Source organism: Podarcis vaucheri (assembly GCF_965113315.1).
Source record: "Podarcis vaucheri genome assembly, chromosome: Z".
NCBI lineage: Eukaryota > Metazoa > Chordata > Lepidosauria > Squamata > Lacertidae > Podarcis > Podarcis vaucheri.
In genome coordinates this window covers 20,109,211-20,124,460 of record NC_138758.1, presented here as the reverse complement: position 1 = coordinate 20,124,460, position 15,250 = coordinate 20,109,211, and the positions used below count along the sequence as shown (strand labels likewise).

Here is a 15,250-nt window from a genome sequence, read left to right as displayed (position 1 = left end):
GGTGCCACACTTAAAACTATAACCACCAGAGGATATGCCACATAAACAAGCTTTGGGCATAGTGTTTCTACTGCTGCTTCTGCCAGCTTAACTTTCGATAAGTTGTCTTTGTGCCCTCATCTTGCACCCACAGTTTACACAGGCAGCGATCAAAGAACTTGCTAAAAACATTCACTCAGAAGAGAGAAAGAAACAGCCTAGCAAATCAACTGACAAATAATAGGCCTTTTCTAGGTTCCAGGAATAGCAGCCTAGTGTACCTTGCCCTTCTGATGAAAAGAGCTTAATGTTGGTAGGGGATAATGCTCTGCAAGACATTCCTCAAAGGAGTGATGCAGGCTCTCCAAATTGCTTAACCACTGCAACCAAAGCTAATGTAGATGCCTCTGTGTCCAACATTGGAGGAGGGGAAATAATATAGGTATGTCTGCCAGAGAAGCCCATTTTCCCCAAGTATTTTTCACAATGTGGTAGAAAGAGTAAAAAGGGAACTAGCATGGTTCAGTGGACAGGCTGTAAGGTACCACTTGTGGCTGCTTTAATTGCTGGCACAATTGCTCCAAGGGATGGAGATTTAATCAGAACCTGGCTCTCAAGCCTGCCTCGACAACCATACATTTGTCTCCTAGGAGCAATGGTGGTTGGCTGTTGTGAGTGACCATGCCGGTCTAGTGGGGGATACCGCCAGCTGCAGGTGGGCAGCTTTTAAATTGGCACGTTTTTGGTCCTCGTGGGTAAGCGTCTTCTGCCATCTGGGGAGTAGTGGGGGTAATAACAAACACAAGTCCTGCAATATTTCAACACTTTATTGCTGCTTGATTTCCCTGTAATGGACTCAACCAAAGGCCCCTATTGCACATCTTTTGGGTCTTTTTGGTATCCTCAAAGGTATGAGGTTCAATGCAGGTCAAGCTTACACCCTTAACCGCTACTTACATATCTCAATCTTGTTTTAGACATGGACAGTTAGTTGAATAACAACCTCCCACAAAGGTTGTGCTTGCAGGTGGAGGTGGAATGAACTTGCTCTGTTAAATCGTTTTTGATAAGGCAAATATGGGAGGGAGGGCAGTTATTTTGCATATAACAAGTGAGCCACCCTAACGTGAGAAATGTGCCATGATCAATTTCTTTACAGAGCACAGCATGCAGGTGCTGAGAGTCTTGAGTTATTTCCTGTTCCCTCCTTGCGTCATGAGCTGCCAGTTAAAACTTAATAGCATCTACTCTGGCTCCCAAGAGTGTGTTATTCACAACTTTACTGATTCTGAGCATGAACAGTTGGACAAGTACAAGTCTGTAGAGAGACAATGGTCCACATGTCTGGGGAAGGAGATACTGATCACTAGCTGCCTGATCACCCTACAGTGGGTGATAGCAGATGTGTAAAATTCAATGAAGCATCCACTCAGAAGATTAGTGTGTCATATGTGGGGAGCTTGAAGGAGCAGTGGTGTATTACAGTAAGGAAATCTCACTTGACAAGATCTAAAGAAATTAGGGTTCTAAAACAGGTGGCACTGTTCAGTTTAAAACACAGCTCAGCCTGCATCTTGGCATTCACAGCATATGGCTTTCACACCAGAAGGTGCTCTTAATATCACTCCTGAAGACATCTTAATGGTTTTGGATAGGGGTTTTCCTCCTTATGTGCCAACATTTGTATGTGTGGGCTACCCTGTGCTAAGCACAAGCCATGCACATACTCTTCTGAGGGTGTTTGCAGCTGGAAGGATGGGGCTCTTGCCCTGGCAGTAACAGAGCAACAGCTGCCCTGAGGAATGGGGACAGGACGAGGGGGTTGTGCATTGGACAAAGCACAGAGCAGGCAAATGGGTGACCCTCTTTGTCCTCAACTTACTGTAATGAGGGCAGGCAGAGGGGATCTGGGAGCTACCAGGCCAGCTCAGTACACCCAAGACACAGGAACCCACTGGGGAGAGTTGCAAGCGCGCTCAAAGGCCGCCTGGAGTTGCTCAAGGCTCTCGTCAACACCATTGTTCACCAGCGACAGGTCGAAGTAGTGAGCATATCTGCTCCGGATGGCCTCTGAATCTTTCTGAAGCTGCAGCAAAGTATCCGACTGCAAAGGAAGGAGGAATTGTTCGCAGTTAGTGACATCAGGTAGACAGCCTAGCCGAAGCTGCTCTGTATACTTTGCGGGGTTTCTCAGTTCAGCATGCGACGGCCTTGATGCAGCCTAGAACTTTGCTAAACTCCTTGCAAAATGGCTAGGCTGCATACGGTATTTTTCGCCCTATAGGACGCACTTTTTCCCCTCCAAAAATGAAGGGGAAATGTGGGTGCGTCCTATGGGGCGAATGCTTTCGGTGCGCACCGACCCCTCTCGCTCTCCAGGCTTCAGGAAGCTCTGCGCACTTCTCCCCATCGCCAGCCTCACAAGCTCGGGGGACAGCAGGGAGGCAGAGCGTGCCTTCCCACTGTTCCCCGACCTGGTTCTTCCAGCCCCGCACCTGGGGGGGAAATAATTTTTTTTTTCTTTATTTCCCCCCCAAAAAACTAGATGCGTCCTATGGGCCGGAGCATCCTATGGGGCGCAAAATACGGTATATGTGGTGGTGGTTCTTGAAATGTGCCGATTAGTCCTGGGTGGCCTTAGTGATAAATTCCCATGGTCCACTCATTAGCTCTATGCATTTTAATTCATGCGTACAAACACCAGACCTCTCAACACTTAGGATCTTTTAATACTAATCAGTTCGCCCCCCCCCCCCAAGTGCATTCTTTGCTGGGTCAAATCACCTAATCCCCCTCTGCAAGAATCCAAGCAGGCACCAGGTTAGGAGTGGGCAACCTGTAACTTTCTAGATAATTGAGTCCAACCCCACCCACCATATGGCATGTGGACAAGAATAAGACAATCTGTAATCAACAAGAGCTGGAGGGCACCAGGCTGGCTGCTAGGTTATCTGGTGATCCCTAACAATTTTGGTGGTGTAAGCAACATACTTGCTCTAAATCAAAGGAGCTGTGTGGCAGAATGGGTGGATATAGCCAGATTAAACCCACTCTACCGAAAGTTGCATCTTAAGGGAAAAGAGATCTTGGCTTCATTAAACTGCTCTCTGGCAAGACGTATGGAAGAAAGGTTAAGGTAGTGGTCATCAGCCCCCACCCTCTTGTTTGGTCCAATGGCCCATTTGGGGGGAAGTTGTCATTGTGTTCTGCTAAGGAACCATGCCCCAGAATCTACTGCTACATGCCGGCACTCCATAAAGCTAAAGGGACCATGAGGTCCAGTTGTGGCTGACTCTGGGGTTGTGGCGCTCATCTCACTTTATTGGCCAAGGAAGCCGGCGTACAGCTTCCGGGTCATGTAGCCAGCATGACTAAGCCGCTTCTGGCGAACCAGAGCAGCACACGGATACACCGTTTACCTTCCCGCCAGAGCAGTACCTATTTATCTCCTTGCACTGATGTGCTTTCAAACTGCTAGGTTGGCAGGAGCAGGGACCGAGCAACGGGAGCTCACCCTGTTGCGGGGATTTGAACCGCCGACCTTCTGATCAGCAAGCCCTAGGCTCTGTGATTTAACCCACAGCGCCACCCGCGTCCCGCAGGCACTCCATAGTAGAGGCTTAAGTGTGACTTATCTAAAGGTACCTTGGAAGTCAAACAGAATCCATTCCGGAAATCCGTTTGACTTCCAAAATGTTCAGAAACCAAAGCACGGATCCTGAATGGCTGCAGGAAACTCCTGCAGCCAATTGGAAGCCCAGTTGGATGCTTGACTTCCAAAAGCAGTTCACAAACTGGAACAGTCACTTCTGGGTTTGCGTCATTCAGGAACCAAAACGCTCAAGAATGAAGCTGTTCAAAAACCAAGGTACAACTGTACTATGAGGGTGGAGCATAAGGAGATGTCATGCATCTAATGTAACACTGTCACCTCTTACCTGATCTGCCTTGTCTGTGGGAGCGATGAACACAATGAAAGGAGAGAACTCAGCTGTGTGTATGATCTTCAGTGTCTGGGGGGAAAGAAAAGAGCCATTGGGGCATAGTTCCTACAAAGCTAAAGGGCTGCATACCCACACGCCTCCCTGCCTGCCTGAATGACAAGCCTGTCCAGGATGCTGCAGACTAGTGTTACCTCATTTTAGGGCAAGATGCTCCTGCAGCATCTTTTCCTTTCAGTTTTGTTCTTCAAGAAATGGGGAACACACTCTCACTAAAGCATCTAAAATGCTACTACAGTTCCCATCTGACTTAGAGACAAAGCTAGCACAGTACCCCCCAGTTTCAAGTCACTCTGAATACATAGTGTGAATGTGTCCAAAAAAAGTGAGGCAAGGAAATCAGCAGTCCTTGCACTTCAGTAAACATGTGCACAACTCTGACTTTCGCACTGTTCATTCACCCATGCCAGGTTCTCAAGGAGTTTAAATACACCTGTCTCTTTAGCACTTTCTCCTGGGCTCAGCGGGGCAGAGGAGAGGCTAAAACAAGCTGCTGTTCACTTACCAATCCCCTTCCCTTTGATCCTACTCCCATTCCCTTCCTGTGCACCTTCAGCATAGAACATTCTGTGGCTAATATTGCCCTCTCCTCCACCTCTGGCTCCTAAGCTCTTGTCCCTTTACAAAGGTTTGCAACAAGCTAAACTGTGGAGCAGGGAGAGCAGGGCTAAGTAGCTGGGGATGTTGAGATGGAGGGGGTTCAACAACACCTGGAGGACCACACGCTCCCCATCCCGAAGCTAAAGGTACAAAGGTGCTCCCAGAACACTTCATATATTTTTTCCAAGCAGCAGGCTGCACTTTCCTACCTGTGGCTCAATGTCCAGAATAGCAATTTTGTCCTGCTCGTGAATCTTGTGCACAGTCTCAAATTTGGTGCCAAACATGTTGCCCTGGTAACTCCCAAACTCCAGGAACTCGTTGGCAGAGATGTCTTTTGTCATCTCCTCCGTGGTGACAAAGTGGTAGTCTTTCCCATCCACCTCGTTCTTCTTCTGAGGGCGGGTGGTGTCTGCAGAAGAAGGGGCACAGAGAGACATGGGAGCTGGGCTGCTGCAAGGAGATAGCAAATCTGCCTACAGGTCCAGTTTGGGTTATTTGGGAGCTCGGGGAAGGAAGAACACAACTGGAGGGAATTCTTTACAATCTCAAGTGGAGGAGGAAGAGCAGAGTGCATTAGTCATCAGAGGACCTTCTCCGCATGTTGGAAAGTGCTGACATGAGAACCAGCCTTCTCAGTGGTAGCCCCCCGTTTCTGGAATGCTCTCCCCAGGGAAGCACACTGGACTAAAACACTTTATTCACCCAGGCCTTTCACTGTTAATTTAGAGAGTTGTGTGTTATGGGTGTGTTGGGGGGGGGATTTTAATGCTCATCTTTCAGTGGGGTGGACAGAGGTCCTTTAAAAAATATTATTGGATAAGCATGGTTAGGTGTAGTGTTTTATTAAATCTGCTCTGGAGAGTCCTCTAATGCTTTGAAGCAGGTTTGGACAGAGAAGAGAGGAGGGGAAAATTACATTATGCAAGAGGAGGTCTGCTACACTAGCAGCACAGCAGCACTGGATACGGCCCAATGTCTTCTATACCATATGCTACTTTGGGGACACACTGCAACCGAAAGAAACGTGTAATGGAGCCAGTCTGGTGCTGTAGTTCAAGTGCTGGACATAATTATGTCTGGGAGACCAGGGTTCAAATTCCCACTTGGCCACAATGCTCTCTGGGTGACCTTGGGCCAGTCCTAAATTCTCAGCCTAACCTGCCTCACAGAGCTGTTGTGAGAATAATATGGAGAGGGGAAAGGAGCACATATGCTAACTTACAAGTCTAGGAAGAAGCTGGGACAGAGGCTAAGCAATGCTAAATAAATGCCACAGCGGAAAATTTTGCGTTCTGGGTGACTTACATGGAATGGGGTATCCAAACTTCTCCGGGTTCTTGCTGAGCAGGGTGTTCTTAATGTGGCTTCGGCCAACTCCGCTGGCCCCTGGCCCAAGAAAGGGAGAAAAACAATAAAAGGAAAATGATGCTACAGCTCCGTTTTCTCATAACCAAAGAACTTCCACTTACATCAGGGAAAGGACACATCACAATGTAATGTCAAAGTCAGCCTCTTTTGCCCTCTCTCTAAGGATGAATAATTTTCTTTCGTCTGCATATTTTTAAGTGAGCTGGATCAGAATGCTATTATCCTTCATATTTGTGATACCCCACCCAAAAATACTACCAAAGTGTGTAATTTGTGTTTGTGCACATGTGCATGTGCGTAATGTGTTAATGAATGTGTACATTAAGATAATTCTTAATTATGAGTAATCACAAAATACTTAGTTAAATAAACATTTTCATACATTTCTTTATGTCAAGATCATTTGCAGAAATGGGACAGAACAATTATAGGTGCACTCATTAAAGCTGACAAAGAGGAGACATAGACCAGACACAGACCAATCCATCCATTCCCTGCGCTTATCTGACTATCTTAAACCTACACCACTGACCAGCTTTAACCAGAATATAAATGACCTTATCTAGCCTCTGATCTCTCCGCACTCCAAAATCCTTTTTTGTCCATTAACTTTACCACGTCTACTCAGAGCAGAACTAGCATTGGGTTGAAATCCATTGGCTGCTGGAGTGTGGCTGGGTATAAGAGCACATATAGCTGTGACTACGTGTTGCATATTTCATTATTCCTTTATCATTTAGAGACAAGTCAGTACTCTGTGGATTGCACTGTGTCATACCTATAAGCACCAGTGTCTTCCGCTTGAAAGCTGGCAGCCTCACCACCTCCTCATAGGACACCACATCCAACTGATCAAAAACTAGGAGAGAGAGAGACAGAAAATAAGATCCTTCACTGAGCCCCAAAGGTCCCCACACCCTGTCAATCACCTGACATCACAATGACACCAGGAGGCAAACGTCAGGACTTCAAAGCACCATGCAGGGACTGCAAAGATCTTTGAAGCACCACGGCTCAACAGGCTTGAACAATGGGTGGTGACTTAAAGCCTGCCTTCTGCATGGATCTTCCCCCTGAGGAACTCTTGACGAACAGCTGCATCACTCCCTGCCCTGCACCAGACATCTCATATGGTGCATGTGGTTTGGCTGAATTAACACCTGTTCTGGGCCAAATTTGACCCACTGACTAGAAGCTCCCAACCCCTGGTTTCACCCTGAAGGCAGGGAAAAAAGGAATGTGGGACAACAGTGGAGGAGGAGGGGGACAAGGAGGTGCTCACTTGAGCTGTGCTTTGCCAGGTACTTGTCTTTGCATTTCTTCTTCTTTCCGAAAGGGCTACAGCTTTGGGTTCCGCTGGAGTTGCCCTGGGGCATGCTTGCAACGCGCCTACGGGAAAAGGGAAAAAGTATATTGTAGTAAAAATAAAGTGGTGATAAAATCAGGCCTCCTCTTTTCCTTTCCCTGACCAAAGCCTGGAAGCAGTGCTTCAAACTGATGGCTTAATCAAGGCAATGATCTTTGTCCTTCAAAGTATGGGGGCGGGGGAGAGGAACAACAAGTCTGAGGACTTTCTATGGCAGACATGGGGAAACTTTGGCACTTCAGATATTGCTGAATGACGGTCATGATGATTACCTCATTTAATTTCTATAGTGTCCTTCACCCAAAGATCACAGGGTAGTTCACAACATAAAGATACAAATTCCATAATAAAATTAAAACAAAAGAAACCAATAATCACCATGCCACAAACACATTTAAAAGACCACAGAATGTTTAATCAGCTGAAGGCCTGGTTACAGAAAAACGTTTTCACCTGGTGCCTAAACATATGGAATGAAGGCTATCTAGAATGTATAACTTGTTGCTGAAATGGAGTACACAGGACGAAACAGTCAAATCGGTTATGATCAAGTGGGCACAGGATGTTGGGCACAATATCATGTCAGCTGACTGGGAATGGTTATGGAACACCGGTATTAAATTCACGGCATGTAATGCCCTAAAGGAAAATATTATGAAAATGGTTTATAGGTGGTACATGACCCCAGTCAAGCTGGCAAAAATTTACCATTTACCCGATAATAAATGTTGGAAATGTAGAGAGACTGAAGGTACCTTCTATCACCTCTGGTGGACGTGCCCGAAGATTAAGGCTTTCTGGGAAATGATCTATAATGAAATGAAAAAGGTACTTAAATGTACTTTTCCTAAAAAGCCAGAGGCCTTTCTCTTGGGCATTGTCGACCAATTGGTGTCCAAAGGGGATAGAACTTTTTTCATGTATGCCACAACAGCAGCAAGAATACTCATCGCGAAGTATTGGAAGACACAAGATCTACCCACTCTGGAAGAATGGCAGATGAAAGTGATGGACTATATGACATTGGCTGAGATGACAGGCAGAATCCGCGACCAACGAAAGGAGACGGTGGAAGAAGAATGGAGAAAATTTAAAAGTTATCTTAAGGACTATTATAAACTTAATGAATGTTAAAGTGTTGTGGTTTTCAGAGACAAAGGGATACAGTGATATAAGGTCAGAATATAGAGAAGACTAAGATGACAGAGGTTGGAAGTAACAATTGGGAGTTGCTAAAAATTATGGACATTGGGATGCAGAAAGGGGGGGGGAGGGGAAGTCCAAGAAAAGAGGTTTATGAAAATATGGTATGAAACTATACGTGTATGTTTGTCTTTTTAAGTGTTTGTTTGTTATTTAAAAACTTTGTAAAACCAATAAAAATTTTATAAAAAAAAAAAAACATATGGAATGAAGGCGCCAGGCAAGCCTCCCCAGGGAAAGCATTCGACAAACAGGAAGAACTACAACTCCCATTAGCCCAAGCAAGCAAAGGCCAAGGGTGATGAGAATTGAAGCTCAGCAACATCTGGAGGGCAAAAAGTTCCCCACATCTCTTCTGTAGAACTGAGGCATGGATCTTCAGGAACATCAAAAGGCAAGTGTAATGATTCGTAGGTCAAAATGAGGACGCATTGGTTGCCTCAAACATTTGAGGTCTTGTTTTGGCCTTTGGAGCACCTTAGCTCTTCTGAAGCCAACAAATCTATAGCATTATTTCTGTCTCTGAGATTTGAAGCGCACTCTGCTAAATCGAAGACAGGCTCTAGGACTGATGCAAAACCAACAACTGGAAGGGGTGGAATTAAGAGTTTTGAATACTCATGAAAAGAGAAGGCAAGGAACCCAAATGCCAATATGAAGATGCTTCAGGCCACTGGTCTTTGTATAGTGGGTCACAACAGGAGCACTACCACCAAGCAAAAAATATGGAAAAATAAATAGGTCCCCAATGCATGTTTGGGTTAAAAGTGGGTCCTGGGTCAGAAAAGGTTGAAGATGCCTGCTGTAGGCAACACCAGAGATCCTATCACAAGATGGGAGGAGCCTGAAGAGATCCAGCTGGGAACCTGGAAGGGAGGGGCACTAGGCAGGCAGGGGCCTCATCCAAAGGACATACCACTCCTGTAGCTCCAGGGAAGGGATGAGTCCTGCAGATCCATTGGAGGAGCCCTCCACCCGGCCCTGCCACCAATTGCTGTCATCCTTGTTGATGATCTCAATGATGTCTCCTGTTTGGAACTTCAGCCCAGCTTCTTTGCAAGGAATCAGGCTGTCCTTCTGGGGGTCATAGTCAAACTGGGCTTTCATGAACATCTGTAGCGAAAGAGAGAACCAGAGCTCAAGATTAAAGTCAGGAAATACCCTTCAACTTGCAGGAGGTAGCACTGCTTAGGCAGGCAAGGTTGTTAAACTGGATGCAAGAAGGACTGGAATGTAGGGCAGCCAAAATTTTAATAATTGTTTATAAGTCTGTCTGCAGTAAATGATGATGATGATGATGGCCCTTGTGGTCTCTTCCAACTCTATGATTCTATGGCCCTTGTGGTCTCTTCCAACTCTATGATTCTATGATTCTATGATTCTATGATGATGATGATGTTACTGATCTGCAATACAGCCACTGCTTATCCCATTGTAAAGAGAAAGCTGCTGCCAAATAGATGGGCAGCTTATTATCTGAAGTTAGCAGGATACACAGCTGACCTCTTAAGTCTTAAGACTTCCCTTGTAAAACATGAAATACATGCTGGGGTGAACAAGGACTATTGTGTTTAACTGCTTAGCCGGAACAGAAAAAAAACCACGTATTAAAGGCTCCCTATATGGGCTAAAATTGTAAAACGAAAAACAAGAACACCCGCATTTGCCGAGAGCAATTTGTCGTCTCAGAATCAGAACATGAGTCCACTTGACCTTAATGCCTATTCTTGGATACCTTCAAAATTAGAGACAAGGTTTTGTTTTTATTTTTCGCTTGAAAGGACATACTTCATGGGCTACGTTGTTGTAGGATTTTCAGGAACTTCCTTAATACAGCTAAACTCTGGATTAAACACAAATTCCACAACTATAGGCAAAAACGCTGAAAGTTCAGTCCAATTAATATCGTTGGGGATCGCTCTTTATGCATCATCATGATCTCACACTGCATGCACACCAGCACATGCCACAGTTAACAAAAGCCACATTCCCTCAAAACCCTGGTTTGCAAACCCACCACAAACTATAGATTTCAATGGCGGTGGTTCCGTTAGGGCAAGCATTGTGGCTTGTCAGACAGAACACCCCTCCTCTACTCCACCTGTGCACTGTTCAGGGTTTCTGGGGTTGGGTTTGGCAGAGAGCAGGGCTCCATGGAAGGAGAAGAGGGGAGGAAGCCCCATTGCACAAGTTGAATCCTGTGCATAATACCTGGTTCATATGGTAACCTCTGTTTGAGTGGGCCAAGGCTTGCAGCATTAATAGGTGTAACATAAACTGTGGTTGGTACTGGAAAGTGAGGGAGGAAACTCCTCCAGAGAAGGGAGGAGGAAAAGTAAAAGAATGATTATGCAAGCTTATGCCCCACTCCTGAACGTATTTAAGCAAGGTTGAGAAATTTGCAATGTCAGGGCTGCACTTGGAGTCTTGTCTCTGAAAAATGTATCATCTGAACACAGCTTTAGTTGTGCCAATATGTGCCTTCTCTATTCCAGCACCCAGGACCCTTTTTCAGCCAGAACTCACTCAGTTCCGACACCTCTCAGGTAGGTGCCATTGCCATTATAAGAGAACAAGAGAGGCATACATGCTGAGTTCTGGCACCTCTTTTCCTAGAAAAACAGCACTGCCAGAACTGGAATTCCATTCTCTTTCAAACTCCTCCCCGCCCCCCTTCTCATGTTACCTTTACACTTTAGGAAACACAGAAAGCTGCCAGGTTAGACACTTTGTCCATCTGTGTTTCTTTCAAAGCAAGCAAGCAAGCAAACAAAAGGGACTGCAGAAAGGGATGGAGTGATCCAGGTTGGGACTGTGGCCGGGGCGTTTCCAGGTAAAAATTGCTCACTGTAATCAGCTACCTGGCACATCTTTTAAAACTGAGATGCCAGGGATAAAGTCTGGGAAAGTATATGCTCACAGAGCTACAGTTCCTCCAGAGCTAGTGTGGTGTAGTGGTTAAGAGCGGTAGTCTCGTAATCTGGAGAACCGGGTTCGCGTCTCCGCTCCTCCACATGCAGCTGCTGGGTGACCTTGGGCTAGTCACACTTCTTTGAAGTCTCTCAGCCCCACTCACCTCACAGAGTGTTTGTTGTGGGGGAGGAAGGGAAAGGAGAATGTTAGCCGCTTTGAGACTCCTTAAAGGGAGTGAAAGGCGGGATATCAAATCCAAACTCTTCTTCTTCTTCTTCTTCTTCTTCTTCCTCAGGCTTCCTTCAGTGCATGGGTTGGTGAGAACCCTTGGACCTCACAGTGCAAAGGGGACCCAGGCTGCAATCTCCACACCAGCCCAACACTCAATGCACACTAGTCTCATTTGCTGCTTTGGTCTCTTCCCTACCATCCTTTGTCCTGGCCATCTCATGTAGAGTGAAGGTTGCCAACTGCACCTCTTAACAGCTACAGAGCAAGAGGGCATTAAGGAAGGGGCATTTCTCTCAGCACTGGGTCGCCATGCCTAAGGAAAAGCGTCCCCTGCAGAGTTTCTGCTTTCCAGGCAATGGTTAAATAGGCCAGGAAGGGCGGAGGGAAGTGTGAGAGAAAATGCATTTTGTGGGCTTGGGAGTGGATGGGAAACATATTGTGTAATCCCAGAAACCAGCATCATCGCCTCAGAGGGTTCAGCAGTGGTTAGTGGGTGGGGCTTTAGCTACTTGAATACTAACTTCCCCTTCCCTACGAGTAGGAAGAGTAGAATTGCACAAGTGACTCCAGAGTCATCTTTCTGCATGTGACTCTGCTGCCCCAAAACTCTGTTTGCTTTCTAGAGCCTTGCTTTGGGCCCCCCTGTCAGAAGAGATATGGAAAGTGGGCGTCTGAACAGGATATTTTCAGCGGTGCTGTCCGAGATTTGGAACAACCTTCCAAGAGAAATCTGCCTGGCCCCATCACTGCTCACTGTAAGGTGGGCAGCAGAGTACCGGTAAGTTTTATTCTAGTAGTCTTCCATTTCATGCAGGGCATTAAGTCCCAATGATCAACAGGTCATCCACAATGGGGGGTGGGGGCGAGGCGGGGATTTGTTCCCTGCTGGCTACATAAGGACCAGCTCTCAAAGATCGGAGACCACAATAAGTATATGTGATGACCGCTGCATGCATTTTTTCCTGGTGTAAACTACCTTTAATATTTTGAGAGGTGCAGAACGGATTTTGATAATGGATAGAAGAGCAACAATATACAGATACAGCATGTCTAATTTGTACAAATTATTTTCCCAGATGCAGAAATTCAGTTTGTTCTTTTCATTTTCTTTTGCTTAAAACGTGGGTTCTATTGGTGCAGAATTTGACTATTATTTTTAAAGCAAAGAATACAGCACTGTTGCCATATGGAAGTAATTAATGAGGAATGAGCACTAAAAATAGGACAGCAGTCTAATTGCCTCAGATTAGACAAACTCAGAAGGAGAGGAGAAAAGAGACTGGCTGGATGTTCTGCAGCTAGTGGAATTCACACGAGGGCTACTAAAATAATTGTGCTGCATCAAGTGGGTACAAAAATGGCAAAATAGAGACACATTCTTGAACCCACCCACCCCTCAAAAAACTGAATTGGTGCAGAGAAAGAATTTCCTGGCATTTTATAACAGATTTATTGGAGAATTTAATACGGCACAATAAAATACTATTATACTTTAAAGTGCTACAAGTCTCCTATTTTTGCCACTGGTTTTTGCTGTAACAAAGGAATGCAACTACCCCGAACCTGGGAAATTAACAGCCCGGGGAGGAAAACAGCAGCCCAACAACTTCAGGCATCTGCATTGCCTTAGCAACAGAAGCACATCAGAGGCCTCTACGTTGTCTTGGTAACAGCTGCACAGCCTCAACAGTACCACGAGTGGGCTGATTTCTTCAGGAAGAGATTGACCAATCCCACATCCCATACAGTGTTAGCGGATGACAAAACAGCATGAAAGAGTGGAGCAGATCCTGCTTTGGAGGGCAACTGATAGGCAACCATACCTGAGCACAAAGGTAACAGGCACCCAAACACACACTTTCTCACACACAGAAGGCCATAAGCCTGCTATTTCCTGTTTGGCCCAGCAAAAGAGGATGACTTGGGAACTGTCTGGCTATCTATATTACCATGACAGGTGTTAACTTCTGCTCACTCACATGTCTGGCTAAAAGGACTACTGGGCAAATTATGGGTGACTATAGCTTTCTGCAGGGGGACGCGGGTGGTGCTGTGGGTTAAACCACAAAGCCTAGGGTTGCTGATCGGAAGGTCGGCGGTTCAAATCCCTGCAACGGGGTGAGCTCCCGTTGCTCGGTCCCTGCTCCTGCCAACCTAGCAGTTCAAAAGCACGTCAAAGTGCAAGTAGATAAATAGGTACCGCTCCGGCGGGAAGGTAAACGGTGTTTCTGTGTGCTGCTCTGGTTCACCAGAAGCAGCTTAGTCATGTTGGCCACATGACCCGGAAGCTGTACACCAGCTCCCTCGGCCAATAAAGCGAGATGAGCGCCGCAACCCCAGAGTTGGCCACGACTGGACCTAATGGTCAGGGGTCCCTTTACCTTTACCTATAGCTTTCTGCAGCTTTAAGCCAGGGGTTGCCAATGAGGTTTTTGGACTACAACTCCCATCATGGCCAATAGTCATGGGAGATGAAATTCAGCAACACCTGGAAGGCACCACCTTGGCTATCCAAAGCAGGTGTGGGGAACCTCAGGCCTAGAGGCCAAATCCGACCCTCCAACCTCTGTCTGCCCCTAGGGACAGCACACCTCTCATCGGCCTTGCTCCACACCTTGAGTGTTTTTGACTGGGTGAAAGAAGTCCATTGATAATGCCTCTTGCTTGCTTGTGTACAAAGCACCCTACTGTACACAGGGAATATGTACATCAGTTGCCTTGGCCGCTTTTGCCTCTTGCTGTACCCACCATGACATCAGGTGACACTTTCTCCTTTGCCTGCGCAGTTCAATATCAGGCAAAGGCACCGAGGTTTGTAGCCAACACCCACCAGTCTTTACCTGCCCTGCACCGGATGCAAGAGATGTCACCAGGATTAAAGCAGGTGGGTGCAGCTTGGGAAGAAATTGGGTGATAGATCAATTATTTTCCATACACATACCAAATTCCCCCTATCAAGCAATCTTAAGCCCTACATTTAAAGCACTATTATTACACTTTAAACACCATGGCTTCCTCCCCCCCCCCCCAGGATCCTGGGAACTGTAGTTTGTTAAGAGCGTTGAGAGTTGTTAGGAGATCTCTACTCCAACAACTCCCAGAGTTCCCTGGGAAGAGGGATAGATTGTTAAACCACTCTGAGAACTGTAGCTCTTTGAGAGGAACAGGGGTCTCCCAACAACTCTCAGCATCCTTAACAAATTACATTTTGGACTCACAGCTGTCCATGGAGGCGCAGGTTAATTCTGTGTCAGGGCAGCTGTCTACCAGCTCATCTGGTACGCAGGCTGAGACCCTACCTGCCCACAAACTATCTCCCCAGAGTGGTGCATGCTATAGTTACCTCCCGCTTGGACTACTGCAATGCGCTTTATGTGGGGCTACCGGAAACTACAACTAATCCAGAATATGGCAGCTAGACTGGTGACTGGGAGCAGCCACTGAGGCCACATAACACTGGTCTTGAAAGATGTACATTGGCACCCAGTACATTTCTGAGCACAATTCAAAGTGTTGGTGCCAACCTTTAAAGCCCTAAACAGCCTTGGCCCAGTATACCTGAAGGAGTGTCTCCACCCCCATCGTT

At 46.4% G+C, this 15,250-nt stretch overlaps 1 protein-coding gene across 1 annotated transcript in view; it reads right to left on the bottom strand.

The window, feature by feature from the left end:
- Nucleotides 1-790: 790 nt before the first annotated feature.
- The window catches only part of MPP1 (MAGUK p55 scaffold protein 1), a 34,771-nt gene continuing 20,311 nt past the window's right edge, over nucleotides 791-15,250 (bottom strand). The window contains exons 6-12 of the mRNA XM_082207580.1: nucleotides 9,437-9,633; nucleotides 7,234-7,340; nucleotides 6,730-6,810; nucleotides 5,889-5,969; nucleotides 4,790-4,992; nucleotides 3,918-3,992; nucleotides 791-2,083 (exon numbers count right to left, since the gene is read on the bottom strand). Of these exons, the coding sequence (XP_082063706.1) occupies nucleotides 1,907-2,083; nucleotides 3,918-3,992; nucleotides 4,790-4,992; nucleotides 5,889-5,969; nucleotides 6,730-6,810; nucleotides 7,234-7,340; nucleotides 9,437-9,633 (921 nt within the window). The 3' untranslated portion in view covers nucleotides 791-1,906. The remainder of the gene's footprint in view (nucleotides 2,084-3,917; nucleotides 3,993-4,789; nucleotides 4,993-5,888; nucleotides 5,970-6,729; nucleotides 6,811-7,233; nucleotides 7,341-9,436; nucleotides 9,634-15,250) is intronic.